We start from the raw sequence: 15,660 nt of genomic DNA, 5'->3' as shown, positions 1-15,660 counted from the left end.
TGACAACCTCAGTGGTGAGGGTTTACAATCAGGGAATCCAGTCCCACAAAAAGTTAATTTCAGCTTCAGTAACATTTGCTAAGTTACATTCTCTCCCCTCAAGTGTACAAAGTCAAAACAGATGGGGGGGAAATCCTATTTTCAGTGGTTTTGAGTATTTTTTTTAAACCTTTGAAAAGCTTTCATCAAAAGCAAATTGTTGGGCTCACTGAATGTCCCACGTTTTCTTGTGGATTTAGACCTTGCACCAGAGTGGTAGTTCAACATAACCAATGTCATGTCTCACATTAAAGCTTGCAGTTTCTATGTAGTGAACAATCACCAGATTCATATTGACTATATATAAAGCCACCACCAGTAGAGGTCTCTCTGTCACTAAGTTTTCACCATTCAAGACTTTTATTTCTTCAAATTGTTCCCTTGTGAAGGGGCAGTCACGGCGAATCCAGGCCGAAGTGAAGTCGGTGCAGGAATCTGGGACCTTGCCTCTAATGGAAGAAGCCCTACTATCTGTTGGAGTTGGCTGTGTTCAAATAAGGCATGTCAAGTCACAAAAAGTTCATGAGACTCATCAGGTAAGATCCTGTCTCATTAAAAGATCTTTAGCGGGAAGGAAAAATGATAATTCAGAGGCTTGCGGATACACCTGGAAAGCTCTTTTGGGACAAATTTGCTTCTGGAGCAACTCCACTGGCTGTAAATTACCCTACTCTGTGTGAAACAGTGACTTCTAAACACTGTTTTGACAATACTCTTCCAGTTAATATATTTAGCGGGTAAATCTAGATTCTGACTTGCTCTAGGAAATGCTACCCAAAAAACCTTTCCTCAGTATTCTTGCCGGCAACTTAAAGAAATATGGGCTGGATGAATAGACTATAAGGTGGATAGAAAGCTGGCTAGATCATCAGGCTCAATGGGTAGTGAGCAATGGCTCCATGTCTAGTTGGCAGCCGGTATCAAGCAGAGTGCCCCAAGGGTCAGTCCTGGGGCTGGTTTTGTTCAGTATCTTCATTAATGATCTGAAGGATGGTGTGGAGTGTACCCTGAGCAAGTTTGCAGATGACACTAAACTGGGAGGAGTGGTAAATATGCTGGAGGGTAGGGTTAGGATACAGAGGGACCTAGACAAATTAGAGGATTGGGCCAAAAGAAATCTGATGAGGTTCAACAAGGACAAGTGCAGAGTCCTGCACTTAGGATGGAAGAATCTCATGCACTGCTACAGACTAGGGACCGAGTGGCTAGGCAGCAGTTCTGCAGAAAAGGACCTAGGGGTTGCAGTGGACAAGAAGCTGGATATAAGAACAGCTGTACTGGGTCAGACCAAAGGTCCATCTAGCCCAGTATCCTGTATACTGACAGTGGCCAATGCCAGGTGTCTCAGATGGAGTGAACCTAACAGGTGTAATGATCAAGTGATCTCTCTCCTACCGTCCATCTCCACCCTCTGACAAACAGAGTCAAGAGTGAGTCAGCAGTGTGCCCTTGTTGCCAAGAAAGCTAATGGCATATTGGGCTGTATAAGTAGGAGCATTGCCAGCAGATCGAGGAACGTGATCATTCCCCTCTATTTGGCATTGATGAGGACTCATCTGGAGAATGAGGGGGGATTTGATAGCTACTTTCAACTACCTGAAAGGGGGTTCCAAAGAGGATGGATCTAGACTGTTCTCAGTGGTACCTGATGACAGAACAAGGAGTAATGGTCTCAAGTTGCAGTGCGGGAGGTTTAGGTTGGATATAAGGAAAAACTTTTTCACTAGGAGGGTTGTGAAGCCCTGGAATGGGTTACCTAGGGAGGTGGTGGAATCTCCTTCCTTAGAGGTTTTTAAGGTCAGGCTTGACAAAGCCCTGGCTGGGATGATTTAGTTGGAGTTGGTCCTGCTTTGAGCAGGGGGTTGGACTAGATGACCTCCTGAGGTCCCTTCCAACTCTGAGATTCTATGATTCTATTATAAGGACTTCCACTTTAAGAAGAATGAGAGTTGCAATACTAACACACACTTTCGCTTTACCCTCTTCCTCCTCTTTATTTAAAAAAAACTCTACTAAATGAATACAAACATAAACACTCTTCTTGAAAAGGGGTTATACACCCCAAAAAGGTAGAAAAGCCAGACTCTCCATGAAGTCTGCTAGGAGCTTTCTTTTTGGTAATTGATTTTACTTAACATAACATAAGAACATAAGAAAGGCCGTACCGGGTCAGACCAAAGGTCCATCTAGCCCAGTATCTGTCTACCGACAGTGGCCAATGCCAGGTGCCCCTGAGGGAGTGAACCTAACAGGCAATGATCAAGTGATCTCTCTCCTGCCATCCATCTCCATCCTCTGACGAACAGAGGCTAGGGACACCATTCTTACCCATCCTGGCTAATAGCCATTTATGGACTTAGCCACCATGAATTTATCCAGTCCCCTTTTAAACATTGTTATAGTCCTAGCCTTCACAACCTCCTCAGGTAAGGAGTTCCACAAGTTGACTGTGCGCTGCGTGAAGAAGAACTTCCTTTTATTTGTTTTAAACCTGCTGCCTACTTGGAAGACAGTTGGATACAACAGCGATGGGCAGCAGTATCAAACCCTAAGAAATTATAATGTGTCAGTGGGGATTGTACTTAAATAATGGCTAATGTGATTTTGGAAAAGTTTTAAAATTTAAAGGAGCAAAACTTCAGTTATTTATTTTTAGTTTTAGGAGAGCAGAGACGTATGTTGCTTTTGCATTTTAAAATCACCCTAACGCCCCTTGTCATCGGTTAGAAGTTCAGTGTGGGTGGGGATGAATGAAATGGGCTTGTGACATAGCAGCTGCCTCAGTTTCCCCACTTTGGTTGAATGTCTCTTCACAGTGGTCCTCCAGCTCCCAGCATGGTTGGTTGACTTAATGGTTTGGCTAAACTTTATGGAAGGAGAGTCTTCTTTCACGTCTTCGTCCCATAACTAAACTGAGCAAGCTCTCAAATCTATCTCAAAGCTCAGCGCTGGGGTGGCAGCTAACAAGGCAGGGGTGGACTGAGCCCAACTCCCTTAAAAGGCCACTCCATCCTGTGACCAGGCCTTAAGGCTTTTCGTTTTACAATTTTTTTGAAAGCTATAATCCACAAAATTAAATAAGCTTTTTTATTAAAGTGACATAACCATCTACTTTGAACCTCTAGGTTCTTGTTCTCCATATCTGCAACTCTAATTTATTTATCTTTCATTTGTATCAAATTTTCCAAAGACCTTGAACTTAAGAAAATGTATGCCTTTTTCATTTTAACTTTCACTTACCTAAAATTTGCTTTTATTACTTAACTCATCACTGGAGTTCCCCTTTATCCCTTAAGTAGCTAGATAAATATTTACTCAATGAGACTGTAAGTATAGGAATGAATTTCCAAAAAATTTTTGGAAATCCTTTGCTTTCTTTCTTTCTTCTTCATTCAGTGAATGGTGCTTTGTGTCTCACTCCTGATTGGCATCGTGATGATACTTTCTAGCAAGGGGCCCAGTTTGATGTAGGTCATTTTGATGAAAGGTTCTGTGTCCCATCAGAAAGGACTGAAAATCAAGGTGTCAGAGCTTTTGTGTGGTGACCACTAATGTGACTTTTGTTTTAACTTTTGGTTTAAGAATGGGTTTAATATGTTAACATTTTCCCCCACTAAATGGCTTGCCTTAAAACTAATCTTTTGTCAAACGTTGGTTTCCCATGCTTGCTATAACAATTCCTGCCTCTTACTAATAAGACAGTAGGTTCTTCCTCTAGTCCTATCATGTATCCATCAGAATGGATAGATTGCAAGTTCCTTTTCACTGTAATTATTCATTCTTATTTAAACCACTCAAATGTTTTGGCAGTCACTTCTTGGCAATTAGATGTAGTGATTAGAATCCTTTATTACTGGAGCTTTCCTTTAATTGCTATGTAAACTATGAAAATACATTCCAGTTGTTTATACTAAGTGATATAAATCTTCCATTACAATACTCTTCCAAACAAGATTTATAAAGGAAAAATAAATAGTGGGTGCAAGTGGCACTGCTATCCACTATTAATACTGTGAAACTGGTCTACCAGTATCTGTCCCCAGTGTACTACATTGCTAGACATTTTAATCAGAATTACACATACCGCTGGTAATATTTTAACCATAAATACTGCTTTTGCACTTAATGTATTTTCTAGTATAAAAGTGTTTTATGAATGACTTAGATTTGTTTTTGTTTTGCCTAGGAAGGAGAGGATGATATGGACAGTTATCAGGTAAATAGAGCAACATTTATCTTACTTCAAATATAAATATTTGTAGGTCAGATTGCCTGGTCTAATTTTCAGTATTAGATAGACATCAACATTGTATATCCCACTGTATGAGGCATGAATATCTAAACAGTCGCTGTCCCGAACACTGTAAAATCTTACACAAATTTTTACACTATATAATATCTGACCCAGAATTAAGAGGCATTTTTCTCTCTGAAAGAATGGGACACATTAATGTACGTTTCCTGAACAAGGCATAGTTCCTTTTATCTTCTCTGCTCTGTGTCATGCTTCCCCTCTGTATCTACAGCCTGTGAATTAGGATTGGCTGTGCTCAGAGCAGTCATGGGTATAATGTTTAAAATGCATAGAAGCAAAATAATTCACACTATTTTATGTTATGAACATGGTTTATATTGGACCTGGGAATAAAATATTGGCTAGTGATCAAAATGTGCCTACTAGTCAGGACAGGGATTCTATTCCTAGGACCACCACTCACTGTGACTTTGGGCTAGGTATTTAACCTCTGTTTTCTCTCTCACACACGAAAATGGAGATTTTTTTAAACTTCACAGAGTTATTGGTGTGGCATAATATTTGTGATACATTGTCATTAAAAGTACACAAAAGTAGGCAAAAAACACCTCATGCTCATTGTTGCTGTTACCAGTAGTATAAGCCTATAAGGATAGCAACAAGAGATCCTGTGTTTAATTTTGTCTTTGGAGGGCTGGAGATGCATTTCTACAAGACTATAGATGTTCAAAACCATGCAGGTTACGGTTTGCTTCAGTCCTTTTCTCTTGATTGATTAAATGCCTAACAAAGGAGAAGAAATATTTAAGGAAGTCTTAGGGGGATGGTACAATGAAGAATAATAGAATCAAATTAGGCAAGGGGGAATTCACATATAATGTCAGGAACAATATCTTACCAAAAATAGCATGGCCCCAGTCCGGCATTATCATCTGTGCAGCAGCCCACCCATAATGCAGGATTGGATCCTTAGACTAGAAACTGTGTAAGACAGACTGGTTCTTACTATGTGTTTGTAAAGCACTTAGCACAGATGGAGGCTCTAATCCTGATTGTACTTTCCAGGCCCTGTCACAGTATTAGTGTTAACAATAAAGTGATGCTGTGGGACAGTCTAAATCCTGTAAATTTCCTATTTCCACGTTAATGTTGCCTAAATGAGTAGTAGGGAATATAAAATAACTGGAGAGAGAGATTTGCCAGATCAAGTCAAGACTTGCAAGGATGTGACTGAATGTGAGGATGTGGATGTGACTGAATGTGAGGAACAATCCTGTAATAAAGGAGAATAATGGGTAGACTAGATGATTTAATGGAGATCTTTTTCATATCTCATTTCTATAGTCCCCAGGGCACTAATTCAGGGGGGAAAGTGGCCAAAAATAAAAAGTACGAGCAGATGGATTGAAAGCTACATATATTTACAAATCGGAAACACTGGTGTTGTTGGATCAGGACTTACACAGCTTTCTTCATTTACATAGGACAGGGATTTGGAGAGACTGCGTCGGAAATGGCTGAACGCATTGACTAAACGTCAGGAATACCTAGATCAACAGCTGCAAAAACTCGACAGCAAACCTGGTAGGTGAAGCATTATTGGTAGTGGGAGGAGTGAGAGTGTATGTCGGTGTTTTTGTTTTTGTAATGTGTGTGAAATTAAGTAGCCAGGGGAAGGAACAGCTGAATCTTTGAAATCGTCAGTTTGGGGAGAATAATGAGAACAAGATTCTGACATGCACTCAAGTCACAAATAGAGAGCTCTATAGAGAAAATCTGTGTATACTTAGAGTAATAGGTGTTTTTATTGAAACTGCCAGCAGGGTGACTAGATGAGGTGGGTTTTTTTTTATAAAGTCAGTGGCCCACTAACATGTGGGTTGAGACCACCAATATGCATCACAAAGATAGCATTTTTTCATTGCATCTTGTTCTGACTATCCTACTTTTCCAGATAAAACAGAAGATGATACAGATCGGGAGGCACAACTGTTAGAAATGAGGCTCACCCTTACTGAAGAAAGGAATGCTGTAATGGTTCCTTCTGCTGGCAGTGGGATCCCTGGAGCTCCAGCAGAGTGGTATGAATGTTACTATATGCCACAGTGAATATAAAAAAGATGGGCAGCCTGTTCCTGGCTTGGATTGCTGCCATTTTCTGCGCCACCAAATGTGGATTATGTACGTCATATGACAAAAGTGGTTAAATTATGAGTGTTAGTGTGAATTAATTTCTTGGTCTCAATAACTGAAACCCAGAAACACTCTTTAGTAAATGATACTGTTATTGACCAAAATGTAAATATGACTTTTGAAAAAAAAAAATTATTACCACTGCACTTAGCATTAAAAAAAAATTAGTTAATATGTTATTATGTAGTTCCTTCACTTAAAAGGCTGCTCTGTCATAATAAAACTCCATCTGCAGGAGCCTTGTGTGCTTCTGGTTTAAGCATAGAGTCTGTTTAGTCAGCAGGTGTTGCACATAATTTTCTAAATATTAAAACCAATAAATTACACCGGACTGCGATTGCAATACTATAGCAGCTGTGGGTAACAACTGCAGTAAGGGATGCAAATCAGTTTCTATTCTAAGCCACTGTATTCACTTGCTTCTAACTTGGGATGAAGTTTTTTGTGCTTGGTCTCTGCTTTGGAGGAAAAGCTGATCAGCATTTGAGTTGTTTGGGGAGGGAGCATGGTAGTGAAGAAGGGAGCACAAGATATATTGTGCAGAGTGTGTGGAAAACCTCTAACCACACTTGCTGACTGGACCCTGTTTGTTTGTTTTTTAAGTTGAACTTTGTTAAAACTAATGCTTTTGAAGCATAGGAAAGTCCTCACTCCTTACTGAGGACTTCTTGTATGCTATCTTTTCAAATATTCACAGCTTTTTAACTTGAAACATGCACAGCAGAAAACAGTGTAGTTGTAAGATACATACTTCAGAAGAAATGTATTGTGAATGCATGTTCATCTAGGGAAATGTGCAAAGGCTGATTCAAGTAACTTACTAACTTTTTTCTAATTTTTTTCCTTACAAAATCTTTCTAAAATGCATTATAAAAAATAGGAAATTAAAGGGATAATATAGAATAAAGCATTAAGGTTGCGCCTTTAAATCACAACATATCAGGAAGTTTAAAAGTTAAAAATATAAACACCTGTGTTAATTTGGACATGCTGCACATATGTACTATTTCCTATTCCTATTTTTATTTGTGGGTGTTTAACAACCAGCATAATAGTTGTGCAATGTGGGAGAGTTAACTTTGCTTTTGGAACTTAATATTTGCATTTCCTGACTTTTCACGACTAACCGTCCAACCTTCAGTCGCATTACTAATGCAGAGGTTTTTGCATTAATACATGGACATGTCAGTGTAAATAAAGAAACTTTAAATTTGCTATTAGCAGTTTAGAGGCAAGAAAACATTTCTGAAAGCAGAGGTCAAATAATGTAATAATTTGTGAGGGAGCTAGTGTAAAAGAAGTACCAATTTAGTTTGAGTCCCTCTGTATCTGCAAGAGTAAATTAAAATAAAGCCATTTGCCAAGGTTATTGGCTTGACCTACAATCGCAGCTGTGCAGAATGTATTATACTGTTGGCTTGTATCTTAAGGTACGTGTGCTGGATAAATCTGCTTCAGTTTAAATGCCACCATTGTCAATATCTTATGTTTTAGGACTCCAGTGCCTGGTATGGAAACCCATATTCCAGTTGTTTTCCTTGACTTAAATGGTAAGAGAGGACAGAGAGCATTTGAAATAAACTTTGTCTAGCCAATAACATTATAGGAACTAAGAAGCAAACTAATAAAATGAAGAAATTCTTTGAGTGGCAGGTTTATTAATGTGAAAGGACTATTAGAATTACATTTATTTCATCCAACTATATTGTTTAATGCTCCAGAATACACAGCAATTACATACAGAATGAACAATACATTTTTATCCTCCTTATGTTTTGCAGCCCTTAAATAAGGGAAAAGACAGGAAGAAGGGAGGTATAAAATAACCAAGGGAATAAAACTTAGAAGCTAACAATAAAAGCCAGTTGTAAATGCGGAATAATCATTCAGAAAGAATGGTTCTAGTGGAGTCCCACAGGGATCTGTTCTTGGCCGGTGCTCTTCAATATCTTTATCAAAGATCTGGAAAAAAATTGCTGATAAAGTTTGCATATGACGCAAATGGGTGGAATGGTAAGTGAGGGTAGGTTAGTTATGCAGATTGATCTTTATCACTTGGTATACTGGGCTCACTTGCCTTTTAATACATCCAGATACAAGATCATACATATAGGGACAAGGAATGCAGGCCACACCTACAGAACGGGGGACTGTATCCTGGAAAATAGTGACTCTGAACAGGACGTAAAGGTCCTAGTGGATAACCAGTGGAACATGAGCTGCTAGTGTGATGATGTGGCTAAGAGGGACTAACGTCGTCCTTGGATGTGTAAGCATCAAATAAGAGTACAGAGGTGGTGTTATCGCTATATACAGCATTGCTGTGACCATTAGTGTTATACCATGTCCAGTTGGGGTGTCCACACTTTAAAAAGGATAATGACAGATTTTGTAAGGGTTCAGAAAACAATTACCAGAATGATTCTGGGAAAACTTTCTTATAGTGAGAGACTTCAGAAGCTCAGACTATTAGCTTGCCAGAGAGAATGTTAGGAAGTTACTTGATCATGGTCTGTAGGTACATGGGAAGATTTATGATTGTAGGGAGCTCTTTAGTTTAGCTGGCAAAGGTAGGAAAAGATCCAGTGGCTGGAAGCTGAAGCTTGATAAACTCAAGACTATAAATATGGCACCGGATTTTTATTTTTTTGAGAGGAATTAACCATTGTAACCACTTACCAAGGATGTAGTGGATTCTCTATCATGTGCAGTTTTAAAATCAACATTGGATGTCTTTCTAAAAGATGTATGGTCTAGGTCAACCAAAAGTTATGGGGCTTGCTACAGGAATTATTGGATGAAATGATCTGGCCTTTGTTATGCAGAAAGTCATATTAGATTATCATAATTGTCCTTTCTAGCTGAAAATCAATGCAAATAAAATTGTGCTGGGATTTCGAAGGGAGTTGGGCACATAGCTCTTCGGTTTCTTTGAAAATCCCAGCCTAGATGAATAGTAGACTCAAGGAATTCACCAGCTGAGAAGTGTCTGATAAGGGATGTAAAGAAGGAGGGAGATAAACTGTTTCAAATATATAATATAATTGAATAAATGTAAGTGTGCTTTGATATTGGCGCTGGTAAGTACTAGAATGACTACCTAAGCTGAGGCCCTGCTCACATGACCACAGTTCAGTGACTGACCACATGTAGCTTGACCAGAATTGTGTTTGAGAGCACTTTTCCAACATACGTTGGCTGTTAGCCCAAGCAACACAGGAACACATTGTTTTTTAAATTGTTCCAGCTGAAACTGCTATAGAGTCCTTGCCCTAGATAGCCCACACTGAAGTTCTAAACAAGGGTGTGACACAATTTGTAACCACATTAGCTGTGGATGCAAGTAATGTAACTGCTTTTCTGTAACCAAGTCTATAACGATTTCAAACACTGCCACAAGTCCAAGGGTAGGAAGGACCTCATATAGCTTCATACCAAAGGCTCCCAAACTACAAGCACACTCCCTGTACAGTGCAACACAGCAGTTTCAGGCAAGGTGTAAAGGATACCCTATTGAAATGAAACTATGGTGGAATTTTACTTAGGCAGAAAATAATTGTCCAAACTGCCATTTGGCCAGTACACAAAAATTAATGCCGCTACTCTTGTGCTGTTTTGAATGGAGTACAGTTCTTGTTTCTTTTAACGTTTTTGAGTCTTCTGTGCTCCTAGCGGATGACTTTAGCTCTCAAGATAACCTTGATGACCCAGAACCTGGTGGATGGGATGCTACTCTCACCGGGGAAGAGGAAGAGGAATTCTTTGAATTGCAGATTGTGAAACACCATGAGAGTGAGGTAAGCAAATGCATAGCCCAGAATGCTTAAGATCAGGAGTCTTCTCATCTCTTTAACCTCTTCTTAACAGGGCTTGTCTACAGAGCGAGTTATTCCAGAATAACTATTCCATTTCCAGAGTGGATTAAGATCATTCACAATAAGGCACACTCTTATTCTAAAATAAAAGCGTTCACACATGGAGTTAATCTGTTTTTAATTCATACCATACCTAAATCTGGATTAGTTTTCATGTGTAGGCAAACTCTTACCTAGACATCCCAGGAGTGCATCTAGACTGACATATCAAGTATACAGCTCTTGTACTTCCTAAGGCTGATTGTTTTTAAATTGTTCTCTAGGAATGGAACTTTATTATATTCCCCCCCAAAAAAACTACATTAAAGTGGAGTTGCAGTTGTTTGGGTGCCTTAACTGTGCTTTTCCATTTCTCAACATGTTTTGATTTTTTTTCAGTGTAACCTTAACTTTGAATTTATTGGTTTTGGGATAATTGCAACATTCCTCTAACTACCTTTTTTTTTTAAACTTTAAATTACTGGCACAGTGAAACCCCGCTATAACGGGATGTTTGGGGTCCAAAAAATTCCATTGCGATAAATGCAGGGTCGTGGTATAGTGGGGTTTCAAGCTGGTCAGTTTAAGTCAGCGGTCCCCAACACGGTGCATTGATGTGCGCCGCCTAGTGCCCCTAGTGCCTACTGCCCAGCAAGGGAGAGAAGCCGCAGCCCCGCACTTGCCGGGGACAGAGAACTCCAAGGCTGCGGGCGCCGGTACTCTGTCCCCGGCAGGCACGGGGCCACAGCTCCTCTTGAAGCCAGAGAGAAGCCGCGGCCCCGTGCCTGTCGGGGACAGAGAGCACCGGCGCCTGCAGCCTCGGAGTTCTGTCCCTGGCAGGTGCTGGGCCGCACAGTGAGCACCGGCGCCCACAGCCTTGAAGTTCTCTGTCCCCGGCAGGCGCGGGGCCGCAGTTTCTCTCCCCTGCTGGGCACTAGGCGGGGGCACATCAATGTCCCGGCGGGCGCCATGGCGTTGCGGACCACTGGTATTAGGCCTTAAAGGGGAGCCAACTTATGATCGCGTTATATGTGATTTCGCGTTATGGCAGGGAGCGTTATTGCGAGATTTGACTGTACGTACTCTAAACTTTAACTCCAACTTAACACAGTTGTTTTTGTCTGGGAATTTCCTCAGACTTCTAAAATTATTAAAAATTTTCTGCATGCACTTTAAACAAGAAACCCAAAGAGAGTGCTACCATGTGATATTTCTAATTATTTGAAGATATGTAGTATCAACTTTCAATAATTTTATTTTTATTTTATGAGCAGAGAAATTCCTTCTTTTCCCTCAAGCCTAATAGGATTTCTGTATTTTACGAATAACTTTAACACTGTTCAGGCAAAATATTTCTCAGCTATCAAGCAAAAAATGGGTGTTTTTTAAGTGAAGTATACTGAAATTTGTCTTCCAAAGACTCACGTAATCAGTTCTGCTCTTTCTGGAGTGTTTTCATCATTAGCAAGATTGAATGGTCCTGTCCTCTTAAAATGTATAGTCCAGAAATCTAGGAGGTTTGTAGCTCTTTTTCAAAGAGAAATGGCCTTGAGTTTTAAAGAAGTCTCAATTCTTCTTTGGATGCTGGTCCCTATGTGTGTTCGACACTTGGGTGCACATGTGCCTGACTCCATACATTCTAACAAGCAGTGTCGGTTGCTGCATGTGCCTGACTCCATACATTCTAACAAGCAATGTCAGGTGCGCATTAATTCTCCTTGTGCTCCAGACCAAGGGCATAAGAGGCAGTACTGACCGACACCTCTCCAGTTCCTCCTTACCCATCGCAGATTTCTCCAACTTTTCTCTTTGGTAGCCTGTAACTAGATATTGTAAATAGTTTTATAGTAGTTTAGTTAGTTAGTACAGCTTGTTCTTTCCTCATACCAAAGACACTATCCCTGAGATCTGGGGCTATGCCCAGAGCCTCAGGGTTCAAGAACTGTCTCTTGCAGTCACTCCTTCTCTGTGAGCACTGATCACCAACACTGTCTCTACTACTTGGGTAAGTTTCACATTCCGGCAAAGTGCAGCATCTGTTGCTTGTTTCCACCACAACCATGTGAAGCTCATGACCTTCACTTAAGGAAACACCTTATGAAGAAGGCAATGAGACCTCACTCTGATCCAGGCCACGGAGACACCCACACATGCTGTACATTGGCTCCATCAGATGAGCAGTGCCCCCGACATAAGCCTAGAAGCGGAGTCTACAGATTCTAAGCCCAAGGACTCTTCTTCCACGGCTTTCCATAGGAGTAGAGGGCACTCTCATAGTTGCAAGGACAGGCCCCTGTCCAGGTGGGTTCATAAGATATTCCTCCCAAAGCCCATCAAGGCTGGGTGAGCCTTCGTGGATCCTATAGGTCCAGGATTTTGGAGGTCAAAGTGTGCAAGAAAAAGGATCTGTGTCTGGATCTGGCTTTGAAAAACAAGGACTGACATCGGTTGGTTCCGTCCAGAAGTGCTGCAACTAACTCTTCATTAATACCAGCCCTCCCTTCAGAGGACAACCCAACTACAGTTTCCTGGGACATGTCACAACCAATGGTTCTGACCATTGGAATACCCAAAATGCCAGGACATACAGACACCTACACAATACCAGAGGATATATTCCTCCCTTACCCTCAGCCTCCTCTCTCCAGCCCAGTCCTCCAGAGGAAAATTGCTTTACAGGAGGACAAAACTGTTTTGGTGACACAAAAACCATCCCCTCTCTAACCCATAGGCAGGAGCATCTACCCTCATATACTGTCCACCTCACCAATGAGGAGAGAGCAGTTCTCAGACTCAGATAAGTCAGGCACCCCAGCCAGTCCATCTCCTCCTAGATATCTGAGCCCTGATAGGGAGTCGAGGAGACCTGGATGTCATCCTCCTAGATATTACTTCCCTAGGAACCACTGGTATCCAGTGCTGTGAGGTCTCCCCCATCTGATTGATCCCTCCTTTTGGCTTTATTGGAGCCCGTGTAAACTCTGTGGCAGACCCCCCAGATCCATCCAAGAGTCATACAACACCTCTCCTCAACACCCACCAGATCTGTCATAGTATGAGGAGGAGGAGGACACTGATTCGGATCCATGGGCACCAATGGGAATCTCATCCTAGCTCCAAATGAAGCTGTCACTCCATCCTCACCATCTCTGCTGGACTACCATAGGCATACCAGGAGCTACTGCAGAGGATAGCCAATGGCCTCCATATAATACTGGAGGAGATCCATGATTTCCAATACCATCTTCAAGATATTCTGTAGGCTGCAGGTCCAAGCAAGATGATGCTATCATGGAGCCAGCCATAGTGGTCTGGCATACCTCCACCTCATGAGTCCCCATGCCTAAGAGGGCTGAGAGATACTATTTTGTTCCCTGCCAAAGAAGCTGTATGTCTTTTTTCTCCCACCCAGCACTCAAATCCCTGGTGGTACAGGCAGCCACAAAGAGAGCAAGGTTACAACATCCCAAGACCAATCCAGCTCACAAGGGCTTAAAGAGGTTGGACTCCAGGCTGGCTGACTTTAAGGACAAGCTTCCCCCTGAGGACAGAGACCAATTTCAGTCTTTGATAGAGGAAGGCAAGTTGTTGGCAAAGGCATTTCTTCTAGATGCAGTGGATGCTGCAGAGGCTTGACCACTGGCATAGTTGTGAAGCATGAGTCTTGGCTTCACTCTTCAGGGCACCCCAAGGAGGTCCAGAACGCCATACAGGACCTGCCTTTTGACAGGCTAAATTTGTTTAATGGAGAGCGAATGAGTCCCTATACTTGCTGAAAGACTTTCGGTCAACGCTACACTCCGTGGGAATTTACACTCCAGCCCTGAGGAGATAACACCAGAGGCAGATGTATAGGCCAAGACCCAACCTCTCCACAGACATTATACCACCCACATCCAACCACATCCCCCGTAAACATCAGGCTTCAGAGACATCAATTTTCAGCTACCATAATCTCTGCCTACTCTCAGCCACCAGTTAAGGGCTACTTTTGACCTCAGTTGATATCCTTCACTGCTATTGATGCCACCTACCTTTACTCACTTTATCTTTGGGGGCCATCTCTCACTTTTCACCCACAATTGGGACTCTATCACGACTGAGAATTGGGTCCTAGGATTTGTCCATTAAGGATATTCCACAGAGTTTCTCTCTTCCTCCCCACAAATCCCTTTCCTGATCCCCTTCAGGGACCACTCTCATGAGGTGATTCTTAAACAGGAGGCGGACTCCCCCCCTCCAACAAGGGGCAATAGAATGAGTGCCATCTTAGTATCAAGAAAGTTCCTTTGGTTTCTAGTGGATCTGGAACATTTCCAGTTCATAATCCTTCCCGTAAGACTAGCAACAGCACCCAGAGTATTCATGAAGGTCTTCTCTGTGGTTGCAGCCCAAATGAGATGTCAGGGTACACAGTTTTCCCGTATCTTAACAACTGGCTCTTAGCAGGTGGCCCCACCAAGATGTCAGATCGGCATCTTTGTTCCTGCTCCATCTTCTAGCAGCGCTGGATGTCTGTGCGAAAAAAGAAAAGTCCGTTTTATCACCCACACAGACAATAAAGTTTGTCAGAGCAGTCTCTATTTCAGCAAGAGCTTTCCTCTCCCGAGAAAGATTTCAGTTAATGAGCAATCTGATAGCACAGATTACCAAGGACTATGGTCAAAGTATGCCTTTCTCTTCTGGACACATGGTCTTGTGCACTTACGTGACACCATTCACCAGACTTCATCTACAATGCCAACAGGTCTGGCTTTGGTTGGTCTACTCACCAGATGAGGATCGCACCAACACCAGAGTGACCGTTCCCATCAGGATCATTGCCTGTCTTACCTGGTGGTTGAATCCAGAACAAGTGATAGTAGAAATCCCCTTCAGCGCTCCTGCCCCCAGTCCGCTTTTCTAACAGATTCGTCCCTTATGGGTTAGAGTCCTCACATGAACAACCACACTGTAAAAGGTCCCTGGACCCCACAAGAGGCCAGACTGCACATCAGTCTACTGGAACTGAGGGCAGTCTGCTAAATCTGCTTATACATTTACTTCTATATCCAAGTAACATCAGACAACAGCAACATGGTCTTTTACATAAACAAACAGGGCAAAGCAAGATCTCTTCCTAGAAGCAGTCAGACTTTGGATTGGTACATCAGAAACCACATCACCATCCAAGCCACATACCTTCCAAGTGCTCAAAACTCTTTAGCAGACAGACTGAGCAAACATTTCTCTGCAGACCCTGTGTGGGGAACACCTCAGTTGGGATGTGAAGGGATCCCAGTGAACAGGAAATTTCCCCTGTACTGCTCCAGAGGAGCT

At 41.8% G+C, this 15,660-nt stretch overlaps 1 protein-coding gene across 1 annotated transcript in view; it reads left to right on the top strand.

Annotated features, from left to right (window-relative positions):
- KIF13B (kinesin family member 13B) overlaps positions 1 to 15,660 on the top strand; it is a 211,673-nt gene that overhangs the window by 151,743 nt on the left and 44,270 nt on the right. The window contains exons 25-30 of the mRNA XM_045010266.1: positions 429 to 575; positions 4,226 to 4,255; positions 5,779 to 5,878; positions 6,249 to 6,375; positions 7,982 to 8,037; positions 10,160 to 10,284. Of these exons, the coding sequence (XP_044866201.1) occupies positions 429 to 575; positions 4,226 to 4,255; positions 5,779 to 5,878; positions 6,249 to 6,375; positions 7,982 to 8,037; positions 10,160 to 10,284 (585 nt within the window). The remainder of the gene's footprint in view (positions 1 to 428; positions 576 to 4,225; positions 4,256 to 5,778; positions 5,879 to 6,248; positions 6,376 to 7,981; positions 8,038 to 10,159; positions 10,285 to 15,660) is intronic.

This window comes from Mauremys mutica, chromosome 3 (genome assembly GCF_020497125.1).
Source record: "Mauremys mutica isolate MM-2020 ecotype Southern chromosome 3, ASM2049712v1, whole genome shotgun sequence".
NCBI lineage: Eukaryota > Metazoa > Chordata > Testudines > Geoemydidae > Mauremys > Mauremys mutica.
Note: the sequence above shows the minus strand (reverse complement) of the source record. Positions and strands in the feature narration are given on the sequence as shown.